Here is a 27,708-nt window from a genome sequence, read left to right as displayed (position 1 = left end):
TGTGTGGTCGCCAAATAGCTTCCGGGGTGAACCAGAAGTGCCGCAGAGCGCAGCCGCCTCACTGAGCCGGCGGTTTAGGCTGTGTGGTCCCGACGCCGCCATGGGCAAAAGAGACCGGGGGGACCGCGGTGAGACGTGGCGCGGGCACACTGGGGGCTGCCTGCGCCAGCCGTCCCCGTCGTCCTGTGTGGTAGCCGCTCCGGGCTTCTTGGCGGCGGTCGACCTCGCAGTCCCTCGCGGTCGGCCCTCGCTGTCCGGACGGGCCGCCGGGCGGGGGGCGACCCCTGGCCTTCGGGCAGCCTGCGCCCCGGGCCGGGTGGGCAGCGATTGAGGGAGAGCACGCCCGCGGCGCGCCGGTGGCCCTGTGCGAGGGGCGCTCGGCGCTGGGGACATCCGGCTGCTGCCGGGCTCCCCCGAGAGGCGCCTAGTCAGTGCAGGGGCATCCCGGGGCTCCTGCGGGGCTCACTTCTGTGTCCGTCTCTGCAGATAAGAAAAAGTCCAAGAAGCGGCACTACGAGGATGAGGAAGAAGAGGAAGACGACGCCCCTGGGAACGAGTCTCAGGAAGCGGTTCCCTCAGCGGCCGGGAAGCAGGTGGATGAGTCCGGCACCAAAGTGGATGAATATGGAGCCAAGGACTACAGGCTGCAGATGCCGCTGAAGGAAGACCACAGCTCCCGGCCCCTCTGGGTGGTAAGCACCCCCTCCGCCTGGACAGGGCCCCGCAGTTGGCGGAGCCCACATCGAAATGCAGGGTCGTGCGCTTCAGAGCCGGCTGGGAGAGAGCTCTCCTAGACGCGGCTTGAAACGGCCCAGGGTAGGAATGGGCACGTTCTCACCCACGGCCGGCTAGACCTGGGTTTCCTTTCTCTCTGACCCCTCCCCTAACTCCCCTTTCCTCTCCAGTTCTTCCACATGTTTGGAAATAACTTTTATCTAAAAAGTAAATAGCGTTTCTTATGCAACATTTAAATTCCCCATTTAAAAAATTAACTTGAGACATTAGGTAGGCAGCTCTTTTCACTCAACTTTGTAATTAGCATTCTAAGTTCGTTTGAAGTCCATCGAGATGGATAGCCAGTGAGGTGGGCTTTTCCTGTGAAGACTAGTGGGGAGCAGTTGCTGACTTTGGAAACTTTTTCTTGTGTTCTCTCTAGGGCTTGTGTCTGATTAAAGTAACAGATTCCACAGTTTGGCTGAACTACTGTGTACAAAATATGTGAACAACAAGGTCCTACTGTAGAGCACAGGGAACTATATTCAATAGCTGGTAATAACCTGTAATAAAAAAGAATATGAAAAAAATATATGTATAACTGCATCACTGGGCTGTACACCAGAAACTAACACAACATTGTAAATCAACTATACTTCAATTAAAGAAAAAAGAATGAAACAACCCCCAAAATATCCCTGGTGTTGGTTAGCTTAAAGATCACTCTGGGGGCAGCTTATCCTTCCTAGGTAATGATATTGGAAGGAGTCGAATGGTCTCTGCAGCTCATTATTCTCCATGTCTCTTGTGCCCATTTGCTGTTTGTCAGGCTCCCGATGGCCACATCTTCTTAGAAGCCTTCTCTCCAGTTTACAAATATGCCCAAGACTTCCTGGTGGCCATTGCAGAGCCGGTGTGCCGACCAACCCACGTGCATGAGTACAAGCTGACTGCCTACTCGCTGTATGCGGCTGTCAGCGTGGGGCTGCAGACCAGCGACATCACTGAGTACCTCAGGAAGCTCAGCAAGACGGGAGTCCCTGACGGAATTATTCAGTTTATTAAGGCGAGTGGGGCTACGGCTGGCTCTTGCGCCTTCCTTCTTGATGCAGTAATAGGGGGGCCGGGTGCTAAACGTTGTTACTCTGCGGCAGTCACAGAAATGCCACATTCAGATCCAGTGTGGGGGGGCTTGAACACCGATTACCCCAGCTGCTGTCCCTGCTGGGGCCACACTTCCTGTGCGCTGCTCTTAGCCAGTGGGCACTAACACAGTGGGGTTAAAAATTCAGGCCCGTTCTGGCCAGGGTTATTTGGGAATACAGCCCAAAGTGAATGGTGTTACAGGTAGAAATATGCCCCCTCCAGAGTTTGTGTGTTGGGGCCCCACCCCCTGAGGTGATTGTATTTGGAGTCAGGAAGAAATTAAAGTGAAATGTGGTTGTAAGAATGAGGCCAGTAGGATAAATTAGTGTCTGTATAGGACAGGAAGCCAGAAGGCCTGTGCGCGCTCTTTCTCTTTGCATCTGCACAAGGAAGAGGTAATGTGAGCACACAGTGAGAAGGTAGCCCTCTAAAGCCACGGAGAGAACCTTCACTACAAACGGAATGGCTGGCATTGTGATTGTGGACTTGCATAAATAAGTTTCTGTCATTAAACAGCTCAGGCTGCTCTGTTCTGTGTGGCAGCCTGGGCAGACTGGTATAGTCTAATACCAGCTGAGTACTGGCATGAGACCAGTAGTCAACAACTTCCGGTAGGAAAAGTTAAAAATGACCTCAGATGTCGAAGTGGACAGGGTTCCATGTGAGGAGCACTTGAGTGTGCTTGGCTTTGTTCTGAGAGTTGGTGACAGCCATCCCAAAGGGATGGACAGTGGCTTTCATTGCCCTCTGCTGATCTACAGGAAGTGGGGTTTGGACCCCTAAAACTAGAGTAGCAGGTAAGTGCCACAGGCATCCAGTACCACAGTGAGTCCAATCTCAGAGAAGCTGACAGGAGCCCTGGAGAGAACCCTCTCTCTCTCTGATGTGACAGGGTGCCCGGGGAGAAGGGCTGGCACCTCTTTGGGGTGAGCCCGCGTCGGTAACTGGGCTGTTCTCAGTCTCAGCTGGAGGCTGCCTGCAGGAATGCGGGGATTGGTCAGTGTGGTGCTGGGTCTGGGAGGGCAGCAGTGGATGCGGGCAGGAGCCTGAGATCTGCATTGTGAACCTTCGTGGCCACTGCACATTCTCTGCTGCACTCTGTCCTGGGAGGATTTTCTGCCATCAGGAAGCTTCCTTCTAGTTGGGGAAATAGAAACATTGGTCAGGAGGCCAGGAAGCTTCGTGTTTCATTTACGCAGCAGTGAACACGTACTCTGTGCCAGCTTTGTGCTGGGAGCTCTGGTCATACTCATGCAGCAGAAGGAACCTCTGGGTTAGGATGGGGCCTTTGGGCATGCAGAAGAAAGGGAAAGGGAAAATAAAAGATTTTAAGCAGCTTTTGTATAGATTGAGGGATGTGCATCAGAGATAGCCAGGCAAGAGGAAGGGAGGTTTTTCTCTCAAGCAGAAGCTCGTAGAAAAGGCTCAACTTACGCAGATCTGGACCCTTTTGGATGGCACGGTGGACTTCCCTGAAGTCGAGTAAACACTTGGTGGATGGGTAATGGGAGGAGCCGGGAGCGCCCGTGTTCTCAGTGAGCTGCATGTTGCTAACTTTGCCTGTGTGATGCTGTCGCTCCTTGCAGTTGTGCACTGTCAGCTACGGGAAAGTCAAGCTGGTCCTGAAGCACAACAGGTAAAGGGTCCTGTGCCGGGCCCGTCCAAGGCACCTTCACCCTCTGCAGGCTGGGTGGCGGGGAGCGGCCGTTTGTAGGCTGTCTGCTGTGTGCTAACAGAGCAGGGGTCAGCGGGTAGGAAGAGTAGTGGAGTGATGTGGCCGAAACGGGAAACTCGTTCACAAACCAGTGTTCCCCTGAGCGATGGAGCTGGGTTCAGATCCCGCCAGTTTGTCTTCAGAGTGTGGCTTTGTCTACAACCCTTGTGTGTTACATCACGGCCACTGGCTTAGCGGTCAGACTTGGCAGCAGGGTGTGGGACAGTGAGAGAGTAGAGGGAGATGTGAGGCCACCGTCTCCAGACCCTCTGGTAGAATGTGCAGTGGGACCTTCTGAAAACAGTGTGCTGGTCCTCCTCCCTCCCCTCCTGTAGGTACTTCGTCGAAAGCTCTCACCCTGACGTCATCCAGCATCTCCTCCAGGACCCAGTGATCCGGGAATGCCGCCTGAGGAACGCTGAGGGGGAGGCCACCGAAGTCATCACAGAGACCTTCACCAGCAAGTCTGCCGTACGTGGGCCCTGGCATCACCCCTGGGCTGAGGGCACTGAGGATTTTAGTTCTGTCAGGCCCAGCACTTGCAGCCTAGGAGTCCTGCAGTCTCCTTTCAACCTTGGCTGTTGCTTGCTCACAGCAGGCTTAAATGTTTTGTGCCAGCCCATTTCCTGCCTTCCTACTACAGATTGCAAAGACGGCTGAGGGCAGCGGGGGGCCCTCCACTTCCCGGGCGACAGACCCACAGGGTAAATCTGACATCCCCACGGACCTGTTTGACTTCTATGAGCAAATGGATAAGGATGAAGAGGAAGAAGAAGAGACACAGACAGTGTCTTTTGAAGTCAAGCAGGTGAGTGAATGTACGCCATCCTGGTTCCCTGTCTAAGCAGGTGTCAGTGGCTGGTCTCACCCTGCGTGGGCTGTCTGGTCTGTGTGAGAGGATGGCTTCCCATCTTTCCCCCGATGTTGGTGTCTGTGCACTTAGCATCGGTCTTCCTGATGGGGTTAGATCTCAGTGTCCTGTTCCTCAGGCTGGTGGGTCAGTGTTCACAGTGCCTGAGGGGCATTTTTGGTGGCTGACTGGATTCAGTTTTGTCCATGTTCTTAGTCTGGGGTGCTTTTCTGTGCTTTAACTCAGCTGTTATCAGGCCAGATCTGAAATTGCAGAAGTCTAGGTAAACGTTTTTTTAAAATCATTATGCCCCTTAGAACGTGTGCCGTTTTTGAGCACGCTTTGGAGTTAGTAAGATCTTAAAACATCCCGGGTGCTCACTCTTCAGGAAATGATTGAGGAACTCCAGAAACGGTGCATCCACCTGGAGTACCCGCTGTTGGCAGAATACGACTTCCGGAACGATTCCATCAACCCCGACATCAACATTGACCTGAAGCCCACCGCTGTCCTGAGACCGTATCAGGAGAAGAGCTTGCGGAAGATGTTTGGGAACGGGCGTGCGCGTTCAGGGGTCATTGTTCTTCCTTGTGGTGAGTGGCTCCTGAAGGAAGAACGCGGCCAGACTACTCAGTCTGGTGTGCCCGCTGGCTTATGCTCTCTGGAGCCGCCTTTCCCTGCGTCACAGCTGGTCAGGGACCAGCCCAGGTCAGGTGGCTACCCAATTCCTGACTTGACAGACACTTGAGGGCTTGTTGCATGCGGGGCCCTGGTATGATGGGGACATGATGGGGCGCATTCTGGTAGGGGACAGACTGACAGTAAAAAACCAGCCAGGCCGTGTACGAAATCTTGGGCAGTGAAGAAAGGCAGTGTCATGGGGAAGGGTGCTGGTTTATGTAGCAGGGTTAGAGGCTGGTTCTTTGCAGTCAGTCCTGTGAGTTGTGTGTATTTGGAGGCTACCTAGCTCAGAAGCTCTGTTTGTTCCTGGGCTGCCTATTCTAGTGTGCATGTCTGAGAGAGGGCAGGAGCAGCCCTGTGCACCTGTCTGGTACCATTTGTCCTAAGGTGTGTCAGGTCTGGCCTAGGTTGTTGGCCAGAGGTCACAGTCGACTCAGCTGGGGATCCTGCCCCTGGACTTAAAAAGGCAGAATCTCCAGGGCCTGTAGTTCAGATTTGTTTTTAAAGCTCCGTGGGTTATTTTGATGCACGTCCCTGGTAGAGAAGAATGGCTGTTTAAAAGACTAGCCTGACTTTTAATCTGGATCTTCAAATGGTGAATAGCAGTAATCTCAGAAGCTCCTGGAGTCTCACCTTCCTGTGTCTCTGCTGGTGCTGCTCACACGTAGTGCACTCCCGAGTTCTCAGGCCAGTTTGTGGTGGAGCCGTACCCGCTGTCTTTACTGAGCCCCTCCCTAACTGGTCTCTGGGTTAGACACTCGGGACCCCAGCAGCACTGCTCTCCCACGGCCTTGGGCACCTTATACCTGGGCTTTAGTTTGCCCACGTTTAAAGCAGCAGAAGTAGGGGAGTGGCTTGTTAGGACAATTGTTGTTTTTCAGCATTTAAACAACATGTGTGTAAAATGCTTTAATAGGGCCTGGCACTTGTCTCTTAATTCTCACGTGTGTGTGTGAAGCAGGCGTGCCTTCTTTTTATAAAGAAGAAAAGAGAGGTTTTGAGCAGTAACTGCCTTCGTAACATTAGCTGTGAGGGTCATGACAAGGAATTCTGGCTAGACTCATGCTGACAAGTCCTTCTGTCTGCCCTGTCCTTCTTTTCGACCTGGGGTTGCCCTCTGGGTCCTCAAAGGTGCTGGGAAGTCCCTGGTGGGCGTGACGGCTGCATGCACAGTCCGAAAGCGCTGTCTGGTGCTGGGCAACTCGGCGGTGTCCGTGGAGCAGTGGAAGGCCCAGTTCAAGATGTGGTCCACCATCGACGACAGTCAGATCTGCCGCTTCACCTCCGACGCCAAGGACAAGCCCATTGGCTGCTCCGTTGCCATCAGCACCTACTCCATGCTGGGCCACACCACCAAGAGGTCCTGGGAGGCCGAGCGAGTCATGGAGTGGCTCAGAACGCAGGAGTGGGGCCTCATGATCCTGGACGAAGTGCACACCATCCCGGGTAAGCAGGCCGAGCGCTGAGCTGCCCACTTGTCGTACGGACAGAGATTGACTTCTAGTTCCTGGGCCAAGGGGGGCTGCTGTGTAATGTACCCATCTTGCTGGAAAGACTTGCTCCGTGAAGCTTTTAAATAAGTCATAAGCACGTGTGGGGCGGGGTTGGTGGTGGATGGGTGTACGCACTGACAGCGTCCCTCATCGCTGGCCCAGCGTCCTCAGTTAGAAAATGTTATTTTCTTTCTCCCTTCATCTTAACTGTTGAAGCTCAGCTTACCCTTAACCCTCCCCACTCATTTATTTTTTTTTTTACTTGTCCTGTGAAAATTGGACTAGGAGCACAAAAAAGTCCTTGCACTGTCTGTTTTACTTGAAGAGTATTGATCCTTAATATATTATAGAAGCCCTCCTTTTCCAAGTATTTCAGGCAGTTCTTCTCTTAAACAGCCGTATTGATATAATTTGGATTGTGAGTCATTTCCTATTGGTGAGTTTGGCATTGCTTTGTAGCAGTTTAGTTAGAGGATGTGTTTGGAGCCTGGGAAGGCTGGAGGCTTTCTGCCTGAGGATGTATTTAGTACATGTTGATGTTCCTTTTCAGCCTGGATCTCAGTCCCAGGCTCTCCTCGGCTCACTGGATCAGTTTGTCTGTTTAGGTAAAAGAGGGAACCCAAACAGCTCTAAAGGGTTTTGAGTTCAGGCCTGGTGAGCCCCATGGCCTGGCCGTGCTCACTGGGCCAGAGAGCGGATGTTAAATAGGAAGTTCTAGCGAAGCAGAGTAAGACCCTGCTGTTAAATGTTTAGCGCTTCAGATCAGGAAGGATGAGAAATCTTTGGAAGATTTAGGTTTATCTCGGAAGATGAAGACTGCTAAATTCTCTTACAGATCTTCCGGAAGGATTCCTGTCAGGTCACTGTATTAGTAAGACATTCTCCTTACAGTACTTGCACATGTTAAGTGCTTCCTGCATGTGAGGGACTGTGCCACTGTCATTGTTCCAACAAGTGTTTATTGAGAGCCCATTAAGTACTAGGCACTGTGCTTGGCACCAGAGACAAAGTGGGAGGGACAGTCTAAAGAACCACGTGCGTAAATGTCAGGTGACAACCGTGTCGTGATGTCCAGTGAAACGAGCCACACGCAGAAGCTCGTACTGTGATCCCACTTGCAGGAAGCTGAACAAAGGGGGCCGACCTGCTGTCTGACGACTGAAGTGGAATCACGCTCCCCTGGGGCGCGAGAGCTGCTGTGGACTGGAGGGGTCGGAGGAGAGACTTCTGGGTGCTCTGAACACTCATATCTTGTTCTGGGTGGTTCCGCAGGTAGGGGCCAGTGTAAAAGCTTACTGAGCCATATGCTTCATCAAACGTGTGACAGCTGTGGTGCTGACAGCAGGGACGTGACCTGTTTGCAGGGCAGAGGCCCCCAGGAGGGCTCATTTCTGACTGCGGAGTGTCTAGACAGGGTCCTGACTTGTGCGTACCTTGAGTGGATGTGCCCCTGGGCGGTCCCCAGTGCAGCCTCCGGGGAGCCCATGTTAGGTTGGTGTCTCTATTGCCTTGGCTGCTTTATCCTTCTGATGTGAGGAACCTGGTCTGGGGGCCTTAGCTACCCTTTTTTGGAGCCAGGCATAGTCCTTGGAGGTCACCCTGACCCCGGTTTTTTGTTTGTTTGTTTTCCAAGTGTGTGTGAAACTCTGTAAAACCTGGATGTTTGCTTGGAGTTAGCCCTCTGTTATTTTGCTGTTCTTAAGTGTTTGGTTTGTGATTTGTTGAAGTCAGCCCTCTCTTTGCTTGAGATTGTCATGTCTGTTTCTGAAGTACCACTAACCTTACCTTTCATTGTAATACAAAATGAGCATGACTTAATGAACGTTTTAACCTTCATTCCGAGTATTAGAATTTTTAAAAGGTGAGCCCATGGAAAAACTCATACATGGATTTTTAAAAAATGAGTGTTTCATACCCTTTTATGTGTTTGTTTAATTTAATTTGATCAGTCAGAATTGTAGCATTCAAAAAAAGGAAGGCAGAGGAAGTTGCTGGTTAGCCAGGATGAGTCCAATCAGAGACGCTGGAGGGGGGTCCCTGGAAAGGGGAGCGGAGCCTGGGGCCCCCTCGCTCCCTGTTTCCTCCTTGGTTTCTGGGGAGGTGGTGGGAAGTGGAGCAGACCTGGCCCCTTTCCTTCCTCTGACTCACCAGCTGCCCCACTGTCTTCCTGGTAACCGAGGCATGAGTTTCATGGTGAACAAAGTCCTGGTATAATGAGGAACTTGGTGGCATTTCAAGTGCCATAGATCATGTTTCAGATCGCAGCTGAGCTGAGGTGGGGAGAGTGCTGGGGTTCGCTAACTTGGCGCTTCCCCTGGGTTATCTCTCCCCACCCCGTTCTCCTTCACCCTCCTTTTGAACAGGTCTAGAAGTGACAATGAAGTGTTCTCGCTGAGCCTTCCTTGTGTAGGGCTAGGCTCCTGATCCAGGAGCCCAGGGTGAGCCCCTGTGGGGTCATGGGCCAGGGTTGAGTCCGGGTTGTCTGTGGGACCCCGAGCGCTTGGAGCAGGGATAGCAGGAGCACACCAATTGTCTCTTCAGCCAAGATGTTCCGGCGGGTACTGACCATCGTGCAGGCCCACTGCAAGCTCGGCTTGACCGCCACCCTTGTCCGGGAAGACGACAAGATTGTGGACTTGAATTTCCTGATTGGGCCCAAGCTCTATGAAGCCAACTGGATGGAGCTGCAGAACAACGGCTACATCGCCAAAGTCCAGTGTGCCGAGGTACCCCGCCCCGTGGTCTCTGGGGTTCGAGGGGTGGGGGTCGGGTCAGCTCCTTGTGGGCAGTACACAGGTCAGGCCCTGCGCAGAAGCACCACCTCCCTCCCTCCTCCGTCCCCTGTGGGCTGGGCAGTGTCCACCAGCTCCCACCTCCAGGGCGCAGGAAGTGGTGGCAGTGGGAGGATCCCTGAGGCCGGCTGGGCCTGAGTCCCTGCTTCACCTCCTTCCTGGGAGCCGGGACCTCAGGGTCATCCTGCTCCACCTCACCCTGAGGGATGCTTGGTGGCCCTGCATGGGCAGCCCACAGGCCACCCCCAGTGCCAAAGCCTCTGGGTTCTCCTGCCCCCAGAAGGCACATGTGGGCCCCGATCATTTTATTTCTCAGAACACACTTCTTCAATATTGTTCTGTAATGAATACCTGCACAGGTGCCAAAGGTAAGTCTTGTTCAAGGGTAAGTCTTCTCAGAAGGGACAATAGCAGAAATCCTTTTTGCACTTTAACATGACCGTCGCTCCCTGGCTGGAGTTGGGTGGGCTCTGTCCTCCAAGGGCTGACGGGACTCTTGGGTAAACATGAATGTGAGGCCAGGGTGACCACATCTTGAAGCTTAGGTTTATCACTGTCTTGATTTTATTATTTTACTTCCTGTGTGTATTTCCCTAAACATTTATTGTTAAGCTTTGCTTTTAAAAAAATCTTTATGTATATGCAGATGGAATCAGCTTACATATGTTCTTGTATGACTTCTGTCTTTTGCTTAGTATTTTTATTCCTTGCATAAGGCATTGTTTTTCAATGATAGGTGTAGCTGTAGTTTGTTCCTTTGAGTTCCTCTCTGGCATTCCATTGTACAGATATACCACAGTTTGGTAGGTAATGGAATATTATAAAGCAGTGAAAATAAAAATCTTTTCTAATGTTGACAGACATTTGGGTTGCTAAGCTGGTTTTTTTTTTTTTTTTTTTACAGCTTTATTGAAGTATAGTTTATGTTCCATAACTTTCACCTGTTGTAAGTGGATACTGTAATTTGTAACTTCTGTGATTTTAGTAAATGTAAAGAGTTATGGAGCTGTACCCCAAGTCCACCTTTAGAACATTCCACCCACCCAAAGTTCCCTTGTGCCTGTTTGCAATACCCTGCTTTGACACCCAGCCCTAGGCAGCCACTGGTTTGTTTTCTGTGAATTTGGAGCTTAGTTTTTTGCTGTTAGGGCAGTGTTGCTGCAAATTTTTTTTTAAAATGTATTTTCCATTTCCTGGGGCTTTTGTGTTAGAGATTTTCTAAAGCAGCATTGTCCAGACTGTGGACTGTGACCCTGTAGCAGATGGTGACATCACTTCAGTGGGTCATGACCAGGATAGAATAGAATCTACCAGAATGTGTCATGCGTATTGTTTTGTAAAACCATGTTTGTGTGTGTAAATGTTTAGTTTGTGATGTAAAGGGTCTCAGGTTTGAAGGCCACTTCTCTGGCAGATACCTTCACAATTAGCATTGCTGGGACAAGGGCTTTCCAGGTGTTCACTAGTCTTGTTGTGAAAACCTCTGTTGCCACGGTGGCTGTGCCCGTGAGCTCTCATCGGGTGATTGAGACTGCTCCACGTCTCCAACACCTAATGTGGAGATTTTTTTTCTTTTAATTTCTTGCTAACCTTGTAAGTGTGACATGGTATTTTTTTAATGGTCTTAATTTGTGTTTTCACATTTACTAACGATGTTGAGTGTCTTTTCGTATGTTTATTGGGCATTTGTGGTGCATACTCTGTGAAATGCACCACTGGTGAGAATCTGATTGTCCTCACTTGGAGCTGGTGTGAAAATAATTCCCTGGTTATCGGTATGTTTAAAAATCTTTGTTAAGTGACTAACATGTGAGAGTGTCCTGGTTCCACACTGGGTATTAGATTTTGTTTGTTTTGTGTGTGTGTGTGTTTCTAGTGTTACTGAGATGTAATTCACATGCCACTGGTTTTATCTTGATTTGTTTGAAAGCTGATTTGCTGAAGTTTCTAATTGTGTGATGTTTAAACTTGCATACTGAGCCCTGATTCTCTCTGTATCACAGGTTTGGTGTCCAATGTCACCTGAGTTTTACCGGGAGTACGTGGCAATCAAAACAAAGAAACGAATCTTGCTGTACACCATGAACCCCAACAAATTCAGAGCTTGCCAGTTTCTGATCAAGTTTCACGAGAGAAGGAATGACAAGATTATTGTCTTTGCTGACAACGTGTTTGCCCTGAAGGAATATGCCATTCGGCTGAACAAGTAAGAATGCAAAAGTTAGGGTTGCTTCCAAAGCCAGTTTATCTTCCCCTTGTGAGAGTACAGAAGGTGCCAGTTTTGCCCTTGAAGCTCTCAGGGACTTCTTGGGATCTCAAGGTCTAGGTCTGTAGTCGCAGGGACCAGGTGAGACAGAGGGGCATGTGGTCGGAGTCAGAGGCTGGAGCGTATAGAAAAGGGAGTCTGGTCACAGTGAGCCCCCAGGGGGCTGAGGCTAGAGTCCTGCTGCTTTGGAGCTGGGCTCCAAACATAAGCATGGTTGGCATCTGGAGTATCAGGCCAAGTGGGCATGGTGGCCAGAGACGAAGTCAGACTGTGTGGCCAGGGGCCAGGGATGCAGGGCATCCCAGATACTGGCCCAGCATCTAGAAGGAGGTGCTTAGAAAACACCCACCAGAGTCCTGCTTAGCCTACAGCCCTGCCGAGATACTTGTGCCTAAAACCTGGCTATTGTAAATCCCCTGCCAAGTAGGGAGGAAGAGGCCTGTGCTTCCTTCTACAGAGACACGGGGCTTCAGATGCTGTGAGTGCAGCAGAAGGCAGGGCCCTCTGTGAAGATGGGCCTTGATTTATGTTTGTGGGGTCGGGATGGAGACAGACCAGCTTCTCTTCAGTCGTCACCTCGGCCTTATGAGGTCACTCTATTGTTCCTATTTTATAGATGAGAAAAGTGAGACACGGGAAGATTACATTTCTCAAATTTCTACAATTGTACCTTTTTTTAAATTTAGGGAAGATTTTACTTTTTACGAAAGTAACATAGGTTATTATGAAAATAAGCAGTTCCTTGCACCTCTCTTCCCATCCACAGTTCCTGTTCCCCCGAGGGAGCCACTTTCAGCTCTTCTCTCTCTACCTTCATATTTCTGAGTAATAATTTATATAGTAGTTTCCTGATTATTAATTGTAGAAATTGCCTATTAACTTCCTGCCATGGGCGTTGAGGATTTAACTCTCTGACATATGCTGCTCCAGCCTCCCACTCCATCCTCCCAGTACGTTCTTGGTTAAGTTACTATTCAGGGTTACGTTGTTTTGACTGAATAATAAGTATCGTTCAAGCCAAGGCATATAGTGTACTATGAGTATATTTTCTTTTTTGTTAACATTTGTTTTTCCTGGAGTTAATAATTGCCTCTCCATTACTTTTGCTTGGTTTTCTATATACTTAATAATTACTCCATTTCAGACTCTTAATGCAATCCTAAACTCTGTCTCAAAAGGGTCAGACCCGTCAGGCAATCTCTCAGTTCCCTTTTACGTTCTTTCCCTAGTGGGATCCTTACCGGTACTCCATCCTCCATCCTCCTCCCTCCCTCCTCCTCCTCCACCTCCTCCTCCATATCTACCTCCTCCTCTTCCATCACCTCCTCCTCCATCTCCATCCACCTCCATCCACCTCCACCCATCTCCACCTCCTCCACCATCTCCTCCACCGTCACCTCCTCCACCTCTTCCACCTCCACCTCCTCGTCCACCTCCACCCTTCTCCCTTTTCCACCTCCACCTCCACGCGTCCTCTTCCTCCTCCATTTCCACCTCCATCCATCTCCACCTCTTTCTCCACCTCCTCCACGTCCTTGTGGTCATTGTCATCACTGTCACTACTGACCCTTTGGAAACTACAAAAACCAGGTCGTTACGAGAAAAGCAGAGGAATGGCCTTGGCAGGTGCCAGGAGGTGATAACCAGTGAGGTTGTCAGACAGGCTTGTGCCTCTTGGTAGACAGCTGGGAACTGAAGAGGCAAGTTTTGAACTTAGTGTTATAGGAGGTCAGTGGGGAAAAGTATGGAAAGGGCTCTTTTTTCTTGGAGAATGCCTGTGTCATCAGGAAAACAGTTGCCTCCACACTTTTGTTTGAAAATAGCAGTGTTTTCTTGGCCACTCCCATTCGGCTTCATGAGGGGGGTTTTGTCTTGTTGAGTCACTGAGCTTGGAGCAAGAGATGTTGGAGCAGGAAGGAGCAGAGTCCAAAACCAGGGAAGTGCAGGAGGAAGTCCTGGGGAGAGGGGCTGCCTGCACCGCGGAGGGTGATGTGTGTGCGTGCGTGCGTGCGTGTGTGCATGCGTGTATGTGTTGGAAGCCGGGTGGGAGGGCCTGTAGCCACTCAGTTTTATGGTCTCCTCCTGATACTCTCGCCCGACAGAGGGCTTCCTGGGAGAGCAGCCTTGCAGGAACCCCCTTGCCCTGTGCCATGCTGTCAGGACCACCGAGGAGGGATTTCATGGTCTTCCTAACACCGCTTTGTCCTTCTCTAGACCTTATATCTATGGGCCTACGTCCCAGGGAGAACGGATGCAGATTCTCCAGAATTTCAAACATAACCCCAAGATCAACACCATCTTCATATCCAAGGTCTGTGTGGCATGTGGCAACCCCAGGGCCTCTGGGGGACACTGGGTGACTTCTGTACAGTGAATTGGTGTTTGTTGAAGGAACGTTCTGTGTCAGTTTTCATTGCGTGTCCAGTGTCTGGAGGCAGGAGGATGTTGCCTGCCAGGTAGTGGGAGAAGCAGATTGAGGATTTTAATGTGCATAATCTGTACTCCTAACTCGAGGGCTGTGTAATCTATAAAGTCCTTTTGCTTGATAAAAGTTTTTCCCGTCTCTTTTTGGGATACAGGGATTTTAAGTTGTATTTTCTTTAGACAAAGGAAAACGTTCGTCGCCTACTCTGGCAAAGGTAGGCATTTGGATGATGTCCTCTTTGTGGCGTTGGGGAGTCCTGGGGATGGTGGGCAGCCTTTGTCCCAGCTCCTGGAGGGCCTTGCTGGTGGGTAGGGAGTGTAACTGCAGTGCAGACTCACATAGGCCCAGCTTGGTGATCGTTTTAATTTGCAGGTAGAGTTGGTGGCCGAACAGTTTAGAACAATATTCAGGTTAGAACCCCCTGGAAGCCCGATTTCTTATAAAGTGATCATGATTGGGTCAGTAAGTGCCAAGCTTTGGTTTCTGCGTCTGGGAACCTTGATGGTTGGATCCCCTCCTCTGCTAAGGCAGCTACCCTGGGCCAGAATCCAGCCTACTGCAGGCGGTGGCTGCTACCAGGTCACGTGCCTCACGCATGCTGCCTGGCCTTAGTGGCCTCCAGTTAAGACCGTGGATGGTTTAGTGCAGACCTATTTCTGTAGCCAAAAATAAGAATCACTCAACAGAGAGATAAGTCTTCTTGCCTTTGGTCCCCTGGCAGCCCACTCCAGGAGCGTTGCTGAGACAGAGATGCCGCACGCCTGTGCTCCAGAGGCCCCATTCGGGCCCGGAAGAAGCCTATCTTGGCTTCTTCAGGACAGCTCTCAGGAGCGCATACTAGGGCCTGGAGGCCTGCCTGTGTCTGAAGGACCCTGACACAGACTGAAGACGATCGTTACTGCTTTCCTAAATGACTTACAGAGCTCGTTTAAATTTGACGCTAGTTGATTTTTTTTTCTCTTGTTGTCTCATGTTTGAAAACCTTCCCAAACTCCCAGCTGTTTGTTTTCTGTAGGTGGGGGACACATCGTTTGATCTGCCAGAAGCCAACGTTCTCATTCAGATCTCCTCTCACGGTGGCTCCCGGCGGCAGGAGGCCCAGAGGCTGGGGCGAGTGCTCCGAGCCAAGAAAGGTAAAGACGGTCTTCCCCCTTCTTCTCTAGGAGGCCTCTCCCTTCCAGCCACTTTGGGCAGGAAGAGGGTAGGGCTAAGCTGCCTGTGTGTTCCTGAGGGCAAGCTTGTGCTCCGGGGCTTGGCAGACTCTGAAGGGAGGGGGTCCCAGAGCAGAGGTCCCCGAGGACCTCCTTGGCCCTGGTGATTTCTCACGTGTTGGCTGAGTGTGTGGATGTTCTCCATGGCAGCCGTCTGGAATTCACACTCTGAGCTCTGTGTGGAGTACAAATACTTGTATGTGGAATCTACAAAAAAATTAACAAAAAACCAAAACCTTACAGAAAAAGATACCAGATTTGTGGTTACCAGAGATGGGGGTCTGGGAGCGGGGGAGTTGGATGAAGGTGTTCCAGAGGCAGAGACTTCCAGCTGTAAGGTAAATGTGTACTGAGGCATAGAAAGTCCCACAGGGTGACACAGTTAACCTCGCTGTATGCTATACTTGAAGGTTGCCAAAGAGTAAATTCTAAATGTTCTCATCACTGGAAAAACCTTTTTTTTTCATTTCTTCTTTTGATGTTAATATGAAATGATGGATGTTAACTGAACTTACTGAGTAATCATTCCATAATATATGTAAGTCAAATCATTATGCTGTGTACCTTAGACAATGTTGTATGTCAGTTTTATCTCAATAAGACTGAAAGGGAGAAAAAAGAAAATATTTGAGGTAAGATATTTGGCCCTTTTCTTTGCATCACTGAGCTCTTGTAAGACGAGGAAACAGTTGAAGTCAGAAGCAGTGCATCGATACTTATTGGCATTTGAACTGTGAAGCAGAGCAGGTTTTTGGTTTGTTTTGTTTCTAAAAGATTGGGTTTTATAGGCTATGGTATTTTCTCCTACTTTCTATGATAATTCTCTTGTTAATAGGTTTTCTCTCTGAGCTTTTTTTTTTTTAGTAGCTTTGTTGAGATACAATTCACATACCATACAATTGATCCATTGAAAGTGTACAGTTCAGTGGCTTTTAGTCTAGTCACAAGGTTGTGTAACCATCACCACGGAATTTATGTTCAGGATATTCTCATCACCCTCAAAAAGAAATCCTTACCATTTTCTCCTGCCACCCAGCCTGCAGCCCCAGGCAACCACTCAGCTACTTTTGTTTCCATAGGTGTGTTCATTCTGGACATTTTATATATGTGGAATCATGTTGTTGGGGTCTTCTGTGACTGGCTTCTTTCATCTTAACATGTTTGTAACAAGGTTAACCATGTGGTAGCACGTGTTAATACTTCATTCTTTTGTATGGCCATGTAATGTTCCACTGCATGGACATGCCACCTTTTTTTAATCCATTCCTCTGATGATGTGGGTTGTTTCCACTTTTTGGCTCTTAGAATAATGCTGTTAGGAAATTCATGTGCAGATTGTGTGTGGACATAGCTTTTCAGCTCTCTCGGGTACAGATCTAGGAGTGAGATTACAGGGTCATGTAGAAACTCCATGTTTAACAATTTAATAAACCACCAGACTTGTTTCCAAAGTGGCTGCACCATTTTACCTTCTCACCAGCACTGTATGCGGATTCAGTTTCTCCATATCCTGACAGCAGCTGTAGTCACTTTTTTTTTATTCTGGCCATCCTAGTGTGTGTCAGGTGGTACCTTGATTTGCATTTCCCTGAGAACTAATAATACTGAGCTTTCTCCCTGTGCTCACTGGCACGTGAATCTTCTTTTTCTTCAGAGGAATGTCTGTTCAGATCCTTTGTTCTTTTTACAATTGGGTTATTTGTCTTTTCATTACTGAGTTGTGATCCGTTTTTATATAACCTAGATGCACATCCTGTATCAGCTGTGTGCTGTGTGAATGTTTTCTCCCACTCTGGGGGCTGTCTTCGCACTGTCTGGATGGTGTTTTAATTTTGATGAGGTCCCTGTGCAGAGTCAGGGCAGTGACCCCTCTGACCGCAGAGCTCCCCCACTGCAGTCCTCGCTTTTGAGCCCCGCCCCCTCAGTTCCTGCGTCCTGACATCGGATGTTGTCCTCTTTCCCGCCCTCCCCCAGGGATGGTCGCAGAGGAGTACAACGCCTTCTTCTACTCGCTGGTGTCCCAGGACACGCAGGAGATGGCTTACTCCACCAAGCGGCAGAGGTTCCTGGTGGATCAAGGCTATAGCTTTAAGGTATGTATCCCTTTGGCCTCTGGTCAGAATAGGACCTAGGCTTTTTTGGTACCCAGTCCTCCAGGAGAGGTGGGGGCCACTGTCTACACAAGCAGTAGGACAGATGACAGGCAGGCACAGAACGTGAGGGGACCAGGGGCCCCGCCAGCCTCAGACTCCCTTTGTCCTTGTGTGAATTGGGGGTTGGGGGCTTTGAGAGAAAAGTACTGGGGGTTCCCCTCCTGCTTCCAGCTTCTCCTGGTGGATGGTAAGAGAATGGGGCCTCTGGAGCACAGGCGTGTGGCGTCTCTGCTTGTTAACTCTTTCCAGCTGTCTTATAAAAAGAACACTGGGTGCTGGTGGGGAATGTGCTAGCCTGGTGGAACTGGATATGCCGAGGGGCTGTGGCCACCACTGTGTCAGTCTGAGCCCCTCGGGGTTACTTCTCAGGGGTGGCCCCTCCAGGTGGCTGGTGAGCCTGGCCCCAGTGGGCCTCCCAGATGTCAAAGCCACCGGATACTGAAAATCTGGTATTTTAGTGATTCGGGAAATTCTAAAGCTTTGGTCAGCTTTTCATTGGCTGAGGCATTTGCTTTCTCTCCTGTTGACACAAGTAGCAAGTTAATGTCAGGATTTAGTGTCCCAAAGGCTTTGTGTTGTGGGATTTGTGTTTGTAGGGGTGGGGGAGGGCGCTGGAAGCAGGACTGGAAGAGCATCTCTGAACATGTAGGTTCCCTTGTTCTTTTTTTTCCAATCAATATTTATTCTTGTTTTTTGGGGGGGGTAATTAGGTTTATTTATTTATTTTTTTATTATTTACTTTTAATGGAGGTACTGGGGATGGAACCCAGGACCTTGTGCATGTTAAGCACGTGCTCTACCACTGAGCTGTACCCCTCACCCCGAGTCTTGATTTATGAAAGACCGTGGGCTGCCTTTTCAGATACTTTAGATTGTGTCTTTTTACAGATGAGTTCCCTGTATTAGCCTTAGACAAGAGGACAGGGTTGTCTGACCCCTCCTCTTTTAGCCAGAGGCAGTGACGCTTCTCAGCCTTCTCGTATGGAATTCTAGTTCAGGACACTTGAAACAGTTTTTCGGAGGAGTTTCATTGTGACCTTTTTACCCGGCTGTAACATGTTCTTGCTGGTCACAGCATCCATATCTCCTGATTACTGGGAGGCGCCGTGAGGGTAAGACAAGCCCCGGATCAGGAAGTGCTCCGGGCCCCTTGGCAGGGGGGCTTGGCAGGACGGTTCCTGAGCGTGTAGTTGTGTGCTGGTTGGGGCTGCTTTTGCCTTCCTTGCCTTCAGGGCTGCCTGCTGAGAGCAGCCAGGTGAGAGGTCCCAGAATCATGCCCCTGGAGTTCCAGGAGGGGTGACTGGGCCGGAGCAGAGGTGTCCCATATCTGTCATCCAGATCTGTGACCACCTGAGGGGCTCAGCCAGGTCGCTGCTTCTAGGAATTTCCTTTTAATTCGAATTATGAGAAGAATTGGAGGAGAGGGGGAAGTTCCCTTGACATGATCAATCCAAGCTTTCTGCAGGGATAGGTAGGCCTCATGGTAAGTTATCCCCAAGGAAATGTAAACCACATCCCCACCACGCTACTACCTTGCTCTTTTAGAAAAATGTATAGATGTGTCCTCAGCGTTCTGTCTGCTGTAAGGCTCCCTCCGGCTGGAGGCCCTGGGCGCCTGGCCCAGGGGCTGCAGACCCACTTGGAGGGCAGCAGGCTGTGCCTTTCGTTCACGTGGTGCCAGACGGGAAGACTACAGACGGCTGTTTTGAGGTTGCCAGGATCTCTGGCGATCATTTGTAAGGGATCGTTTTGCTGCTCTGTGTTGGCAGCAGACTTCCCTAGAATTTCCGAGACCTCTCCCGCCTTGCGGTTGTTAACTAAGTTCCTTGTCAGAGGCGGCTCCTGGAGCTAGCCTTGGACTGCCGGAGAGGAACCCCCCACCATGAGCTCCCTGCTCAGGGGGGCCAGCACAAGGGAAGTGAGCAGAGCACGTGGACCTGGCAGAGGGCGGGATGGGGCCAAGGGCGGGAAGACGAGAGGTTTCTGCGTTGCAGGTGATCACAAAGCTTGCTGGCATGGAGGAGGAGGAGTTGGCATTTGCAACGAAAGAGGAGCAACAGCAGCTCCTACAGAAGGTCCTGGCCGCCAGCGACCTGGATGCGGAGGAGGAGGTGGTGGCAGGGGAATTCGGCTCCAGGTCCAGCCAGGTGAGTGAGCGGCTGAGGGTCCAGGGGTCAGGCCTCCCCGAGGACAGGATCTTAGACGCAGGTCACACGCCCAGTTTTGTGTGTATGTGCACCTGTGTGATTTTTTTTTTTTTTTAACTTGGAAAACACAGGAAACTGTAGAGAAGAGAGTAAGAGAAAAACAGCGCCTGATGGCTTTTCTGTGCATTGGTCTGGTTTTACGTGTCTGAGCCCACAGTGGCCTCTGCTGGTCCCTGCTCTGTCCATGTAACGTCCCTGATTCGATGTTTATTAGTGTTGGGATGTTGACCCCACAGCTGGCTTTCTGTGGGGCTGCTGCAGGCGGGAGCCTGACGAACCCGGGCTGTCTCTCTCTGCCGGGCGGGTCACCGCATCTGTTTCCGCCTCAATGACAGATGGAGAGCCTTTCCATCTGTAGGATGAAGTTGAGGATCAAGTCATGTAGCAGCTTCAGTGCATTAAAAAAAATTTTTTTTTGAGGGGGGAGGTAATTAGGTTTATTTATTTAGAGGAGGGACTGGGGATTGAACCCAGGACCTCGTGCATGCTAAGCATATGCTCTACCATTGAGCTATACCCTCCTCCCCAGCTTTAGTGCATGTTTTGAAAACTTCAGAGTTTTCTGAAAATGCTCAACTTCACATTTATTCTGCAGATACTTACTGAGGTCCAGCCGTGTGCCAGGCAGATATAACACGGTGTAACTAGTGAAAGGATCATTGTGAATTCTTCTCAGGCCTTTCCAGGGAGAGAAGGACAGTTTAGTCAGGGGCTTCTGAAACTGGGTTGGTTTTAGAGCCAGAAGGGGAGCAGTGGCTGGAACAAGAGAGAAGGAAGCAGTGTCACCTGGGGAGGGGCTTCCTCCCCGCGCCTGAGGCCTTCTGGCCCCTAGACCCAGGGTTGGGGCTGGACCTCCTTGTGGGCCCTCTCCACGGAAGCGCCAGGGAGACTGCCTATTTCTGACTGCATCTGAAGGTGACGTCTGCTCAGTTCCACATCACAGTGGGTCCCCTGAGGTCAGGCTGTTGGAGGCATTGCTTCAGGGCCTGTCTACATCCTTCGCTTGTAATCTGGTGTGAGTGGTGTGCCAGGCTCTGGCTCAAGCCCTGGACTTGTGGGATTTCTGTTCACAGCACAGGAGTCGAGGCAGTTGTGGTTATCCCCTTCTGACAGATGAGATCGTTGAGATGCAGACACTGAGTATTTGCCCAAGGCCACCCAGTGCAACATAGAGCCGAGATTCAAGCCCAGGCTTTCTGGGTTTCCACATGATTCAAAGCCTTATGGTAGGGTCTCAGATTCTGAGGGACTTCTTCCCTTGCTATTAAAACATTCTGTTTAGACCTTGTCCTGAGAGAGGCAGGGTGTCATTGTGGAAGCTGAAGTTGAGCACTTGGGTTCAGGCCCCATCTCTTTAAGACTTGTGTGATCTTGGGCACGTCACTTCATTTCTCTGTGCCTTAGTTTCCTCTCCTGTAAGATGAGGATGATAATGGTTGTGAGGGCTGGGTGAGTTAAGACGTAGTAGAACGGGAGAGCAGTGCCGGAGATGCAGTAAGTAGTAAATGTTACTTTAAAAGTTATAAAATGTATTACACTTAAACATTTTGTAAGACGTGTTGTGGTTGTAAGTGTCACAGGAGGAAAGTCTTTCCCCTTGGAAACTAACATTGGGCCGGGTCCCCGCAGGTGTCGCGGCGCTTCGGCACCATGAGCTCCATGTCTGGGGCCGACGACACGGTGTACATGGAGTACCACTCGGCTCGCAGCAAGGCTGCCACCAAGCACGTGCACCCGCTCTTCAAGCGCTTCCGGAAGTGACACCCGCAGGTCCCGAGGGCAAGGCTGGGTGCTCAGCACCCACACTGGAACGGGGTTTAAATGTAGCCTTTTCCCTCCACATCTACGTTCTTTCCGGTGGCGTTGGTCAGACTGACCTAGGTTCCCTGTCGACTGTTGAAGACAATGCATCAGGAGCTTGCTTCCGTCTTCATGGGTCAAGCAGGGTTTCAAAAAAGTGGGAGTGGGGGACTCTATTCTCCGGTCTTTTCAGACCACTTTTCAGGCTGGTTGGGGAGTGGTCTTCCTGTATATAAAAATTTGTGATATTTAAGGTGTATTTATCTCACTGTTCTGCTGAATAAACAGCGATGGGACGTTTAACAACTCTTCGTTATAGATGGTGCCCTGCCTGGCTGTGGACCTGGCTTACATCTGAGTGGCATACCTCCATCAGAGCCCACCTGGTGGCAGGCCCAGGGGAGCGAGGTGGGGCCCGGCCTCGGGGAGGATGAGGGGAGACTTGCCATTGTTGACCGGGAGGCCCCGGGAAAGTTGGGGCACGAGCAGTTTGCAGTGCTGCCCAGGCCATTTGGCTGGGGTGGGTTGCATGCTCGACGGCCACGGCTGTGGTCCTCTTGGTGCCCTAAAGGCCGTCGCCTCAGGGAGCCACAGTGCACACGGCTCCCAGGGTCAATATCTCTGAGAGGACGATCTCTCATTTCTCCCCCAGATGCCTTTCTGATGTCCCCGGGAGGCTGGATTCCACTTCTAATAGCGGTTTAGTGCCTTGGATCTTTCATAGCTGCTTCCTTTACTCTGAAAAGTGTCCTCTTGTCTTGTGCAGCCCTGGTATGAAAGGAAAGATGTTGGGGAAGGACACACAAGGCAGGCCTGCTTCACAGAGGATGGGCGCACACGGGGCACAGGTCACAAAGGAAGGCTTGTTAGTTTGAGGTGGCTTGTTCAGGTAGGCAGCAGCTCCTGCAGCCGGGACCAGGGAAGCCTGTGCTTCCTCGGCCTGTAGACCTGAGGCCCCTGCCGCCCCCACTCCACAGCAGCACCCTGTTCCCTGTGAGCACCAGGCACTGCTTGTATTTTCCTGTTTGCCCAGGTTGCTCCCATTTTCTTGTTCTCTAACCTGTCTGTGGACAATGTTGAATTTTACCCAAGCCGTGGGATTCCGGAAAACAGGGACTATTAAGGAAATCCCCCATCTTCTGTGCTCTGGAGAACAGCTTACTACCAAGAAGCACCTCCCCCCACAGGACTGAGGTAAGACTGCCGGACGCCCTCCTTGTTTGCTACTGACAAGACCCAATGCAAACCTTCCAAATTCCCATTCTTTGCCTCAAGTGATTAGCTGAATTGCTTATTCCCTTGATCAACTGCAGCAAAATGCTTGTTAACCAAGCCTTGGTTAAGATTCTCTCCTGCCCCCAGCCCCCAGCCCCTGAATTTTGGCCCAGCCTCAGCCTGCAGCCCCTCCTGAGAGCAGGCTGGTCTCAGGGTAAAACAACATCTGATCTGCTGTCTGACACGCTGCTGCATTCACCCCACTTCCTCACACCCTCCTTCAGCTTACTCCCTCCTCCCTGTACAAAAGGGGCTTTTTTGCCTAACCCTGGAGAAACTTGCAGACCTTAGGGTCAGTGTGTTCTCCCTCTTGCAGTAGCTGCCCTGCTCCCCCACCCCCTTTGCAGTAACCCTTTCAGATAAACACTCTCCTTACCAAACCTGGGTTAGTTTTTTTGACACTATGTAACAAGTTCCTATTTGTTCTGTAAAAGTAAAGGGAGGTATCATCTCCAGGAAGCCTAACTCCTGCTCCTGTCCTAACAGGATTTCCTCTTCTGTGCTCTGTTCTTAATGCTGTCCTTTTTTTTCCTCCTTTGAGGTGTTTACATTTGTATCCTATCAGTTATTGGACAGATTTGCATCCTGTCCCCCAATATCTGGCATAGAGTAGGTGCTCTCTGACTATTGAATTGGACTCTCCAAAGTTTATGGGCTTAAGTGGAACCCAGTAACCCTGCCAGCTTATGTCCTGAAGGAAGCTGTGACTGAACTGCTCACTGGCAACCGTCTACCCTGTTAAACCTCCCTCTGCCTTTTTCCAGAACTGGCAGATAGAATTCACAGGATAGAGCACCAAGTAGGAGAACTGCACAGAGAAGTACAGAGATCTGCTCGGGGTCCCTTGAGTCCTCCATGGAACATTGGTCAGGACATGCATGTAAAGAATCTGCCCACAGCTGGGGAAGAGCCACATGAAAGGACGAGGGGGAGGTTGTCCAGGGCCTGGCCTCTTCCTGTTCCCACCAGCAAGAATCAAGAACCTCGTCATCCACAGAGCATCTGGTGGGGGGGCGGGTATTCAGCAGGGTTTGGCTTCAGTACTGTGGAAAGTTGGATGCAAACTAATGCTGCTTCAGTCCTAACAAAGTTTAAAGCAAGTCCCAAAAGGATCCAGCTGTTTCCAAGGAACTTAACCACATTCCAGAACAAAGCTGATTGTTGTGACACAAAGATACCCAGCAACCAGCGAGGTCAAACTCACGGTGTCTGACATCCAGTCAGAAATTACCAGGTAAGCAGAGTCAGGGGAATACTACTTGTAATGAGAAGTCTTGTTGCCGCCCTCTCTGACGTTTCTTGTTTGCTTGCTCTGACTGAGCTGCCCAGTGGAGTGGCTCATGTGACAGGGAATGGATGGGGGGGCCTCAGTCCAGTGGCCCACCGATGGACTGGATCTTGCCAACAACCTGTGAGTGAGCCTGGAAACAGCTTCTCCCAGCTTGAGCCTGAGATGACTACAGCCCTCACCTACCCCTTGACTGTATCCTATGAGAGACTTGGAACCAGAGGACCAGGCTAAGGGCTGGATCCCTGGGTTCCTGATGCACAGAAACTGTGAAATAGTAAATGTTGCCATGTTAAGCCACTAAATTTTAAATTTTCAACAATTTAAAAAATATATTTTTCTGTATTATTTATGTCTCTTTTTTAAAAGAATAATCAATTGCTAAGTCCTGGCCATGGATAGTGGTCATGCCTGCCCATGGTTACGTAGCAATAGATAACTGATACATAGCTTTTGGTACCAACAGTGGGATGCTGTTGTAACAAACACTCAAAAATATAGTAAAGCTTTGGAACTACAAAGTGGCCAGAGGCTGAAAGGATTTGGAGAAACATGTTAGAGAATGCCTGAACTGCCTTCAGGAGACTATCAGTGCACATCTGCACTTTGAGAACACTGCCTGTGAGTGCTTAGGAGGAAGTGAACAACCTGTTACTGGAAACTGAAGGAAGAGGATCTCTGTTAACACAGGGGCAGAAAACAGAGTGGCACTATCGTCTGCAGTTATATGTAGAGCAGAATGTGTTTAACGAACTTTGTGATCAAGATTTGTGAAGATTTGTAAGCACAGTGTTCAAGGAGCTACCTGATTTCTTCTTTCTGCTTAGTAAAATGCAAAAGGAGAGAGAGCGAGTGAGGGCAGAACTGTTTTTAAAAGGGAGCCAGATCTTAATGGTTTAAAAAATTCATAGCCTCTCCCCCAAATAACCGCTAACTGAAACAGTGGGAATTTTGGAGATTAGGTGTCGTTGGGGGAAATATTAGTGAACTTGAAAACATGTCATTGTTAATGTCCAAAGTGAAACAGAGAAAATGAAAGAGAATAAACAGAGTAGCAGTGAGGTACACGTGCCTGGGTGGCTGATAGGTATGTATTCAGAGGCCTTGAGGCTGAAGAGGGAGAAGGGAAGTTAGGGGAAAAAAGATTGAGGAAATGATGGCTGAAATGTTTCCAAACTTGATTAAAACTATAAACCCCCAGTTCCAAGAAACTCAGTGAACCCCAAGCACTAGAAATTCAGACACCAAGTTGCATCATAGTCAAGTTCCTTAAAATCAGTGATTAAAAGAAAAAAAAAAAAAAGGAGCCAGAGAAGATGATTTTTGTGCAGGGAAAGACAAAGACGGCATACTATGTTCTTTGACCACAGTGGAATTAAATTTAGAATCAATAAAATAAAGATCTCTGGGGAACCCCCAAATATTTGATAAGTTTTCTTATTAAAAACCACGGAATCAATTCTGTATAGCACAGGGAACGATATTCAGTATCTTGTAGTAACTTATAGTGAAAAAGAATGTGAAAACGAAAAAAAAAAAAGCAGTCAAGAAGACAACAGAGCACTATCTTTAAGTACTGAAAGGAAAAAACCAATCACCTAGAATTCTATACCCAGCAAAAAGATCTTTCAAAAACTAAAGTGAAGTGAAGTTCTTTGGATATAGGAGTCCTGCAAGAATTCATCACTAGCAGACCTGCACTACAAGTCATGTTAAAGGAAGTCCTCTGAGGAAAGGAATATAATCCTAGTTAGAAAATTGTGTCTACACAAAGGAATGAAGACCACTACAAACTACATTGGTAAATATAGAAGATTTTCTTATTATTTACATCTTTTTTTTTTTTTTTAAGGAGAATTGATTGCTAACTTCTGGAGACAAGTAGTGGTCATGGTTGCACAACAGTGTGAAGTACTTAATGCCACTGAATTGTGCACTTAAAAGTGGTTAAAATGGTTAATTTTATGTCACATATATTTTACCACAATTAAAAAAGAAAACTGTTTAAAGCAAAGAAAATGTATTGTGGAGTTTATAACGTGTTAATGTAAAATGTATAACAACAGTACAAAAGCCAAGAGGGTAGAAATGGATGTGCTGTTCTAAGGTTCTTGTGTTAATATGTGAAGAAGTATAGTATTACTTAGAAGTAGCCTGTGATAAGTTAAAACAACCCCCAGAGCAACCACTGAAATAACATAAAGAATTATGGCTAGTAAACCAATATAGGAGATAAAGTGAAATCATGAAAAATACTCAATTCTAAAGAAGGGAGAAAAAGGAAGAAGGAAGTGAGCAGATGGGACAAACAGAATAAATAGGAAATGGTCTAAATACCCTCAAAATCAAGGATTGTCAGATTGTTAAAAGAAGAACCAAATTATGCTGCCTATAAGACTTAATATTAGGATGCAAGTAAGTTGAAAGAATAGGAAAATACACATTATGCTAACACTAAGCAAAAGAAAGCTGGAGTGGCTATGCTAATATTGGGCAAAGTAGATTTCAGAGCAAAGAATGTTAACAGGGTCATTTTATAAAGAGGTCGATTCACAAAGACTAAGAATTCTAAACACTTATGCTCCTAATAACAGCTTAAAAATACATGAAGCAAAAGCTGATGTACTGCAAGAAATAGACAAATTCACAATTCAGAGATTTCAGGACCTTTCTCTCAATAATTGACAGAATAAATCAAAGATCAGTTAAGACACAGAAGAGTTAACACTATCAGACAACTTCTGGTTGACATTTATAGAACACCACCCGGTAACTTCAGAATACACGTTCCTTTTAAGTTCATGCAGATCATTTACTAAGACAGATTTCAGTTCTGGGCCATTCAGCAAGTTACAATAAACTTAAAAGGATTCAAGTCACACAAGCTATATTCTGTGACCCCAGTGGAAATAAATTAGAAATCAATGAAAGATCTATGGGAAACCCCCAAATATTTGAAAACTAACACAATTCTAAATTTTAAAAAGGTAATAAAAGGGAAATTAATGTTTTGAATTGAGTGGAAATTAAAACTGTTTTAATTTTCTGTATATTATGATGTTTTGACACCTTAAAAACTGTTCTGGGTGGGGAGAGTCCACCCCTGCTGAGGCCTTGCCTACAAGATTTAATATTAGGATGCAAATAAGTTGTGCAAATTGTTGTGCAACCATGACCACTACTCATTCTTGAGATAGCAAAGGGCCCAACCAGAAGTGTGTCTTTGATCTACACCAGTCCAGAGCCACACCCCTATCTGGCCCACACACCCCAGGAGGCAATATTCCTCTACCTTAATCACCCCGGGCCAGATACCAGGCAACTCTTACAGTGTAGAGCCTGCTGAAATTATTCAAGCTAGCCAGTCCTACACTGTCCATCCTGCCCTGCCTTGCTTGTCCCACAGAAACTCGAATAAAGATTCTGGGGGGAGGGTATAGCTTAAGTGGTAGAGTGCATGCTTAGCATGCAACATGTCCTGGGTTCAATCCCCAGTACCTCCTCTAAAAATAAACCTAATTACACTCCTCCCAAAAAATCCAGTACAGATTCTAACTTCAGCCTTCCCCTCGTTCCTACTTTCTGCAGCTGACCACCCTGTATGATGGTGTGGTATGCTATGCATCTTATTTCTAGGACCTGGGAACACAATTAACTTTTGCTTTCCTAAGCCTTTCCTCTGTCTCCTCTTGT

At 48.9% G+C, this 27,708-nt stretch overlaps 1 protein-coding gene across 1 annotated transcript; it reads left to right on the top strand.

The window, feature by feature from the left end:
* On the top strand, window positions 1-21,758 carry ERCC3 (ERCC excision repair 3, TFIIH core complex helicase subunit). The gene is made up of 15 exons (XM_032479211.1): window positions 1-128; window positions 487-692; window positions 1,544-1,780; window positions 3,447-3,496; window positions 3,910-4,045; window positions 4,218-4,382; window positions 4,813-5,017; window positions 6,237-6,551; window positions 9,140-9,324; window positions 11,394-11,596; window positions 13,871-13,967; window positions 15,097-15,214; window positions 17,267-17,385; window positions 19,440-19,592; window positions 21,282-21,758. Exons 1-15 carry the CDS (start codon window positions 101-103, stop codon window positions 21,411-21,413), a joined length of 2,349 nt encoding a protein of 782 aa, XP_032335102.1. The 5' UTR covers window positions 1-100; the 3' UTR covers window positions 21,414-21,758.
* The last annotated feature ends 5,950 nt before the right edge of the window (window positions 21,759-27,708 follow it).

The sequence above is a fragment of the Camelus ferus genome, chromosome 5, assembly GCF_009834535.1.
Source record: "Camelus ferus isolate YT-003-E chromosome 5, BCGSAC_Cfer_1.0, whole genome shotgun sequence".
NCBI classification, from domain to species: Eukaryota; Metazoa; Chordata; class Mammalia; order Artiodactyla; family Camelidae; genus Camelus; species Camelus ferus.
The sequence above is the reverse complement of the archived record's forward strand: the minus strand, read 5'-3'. Positions and strand labels throughout refer to the sequence as shown.

Coding starts and splice junctions, on each gene's coding strand:
- ERCC3 (XM_032479211.1), top strand. CDS start 101: ATGGGCAAAAGAGACCGGGGGGACCGCG. Junction 129..486: donor AAGAGACCGGGGGGACCGCG/GTGAGACGTGGC, acceptor CCGTCTCTGCAG/ATAAGAAAAAGTCCAAGAAG. Junction 693..1,543: donor GCTCCCGGCCCCTCTGGGTG/GTAAGCACCCCC, acceptor GCTGTTTGTCAG/GCTCCCGATGGCCACATCTT.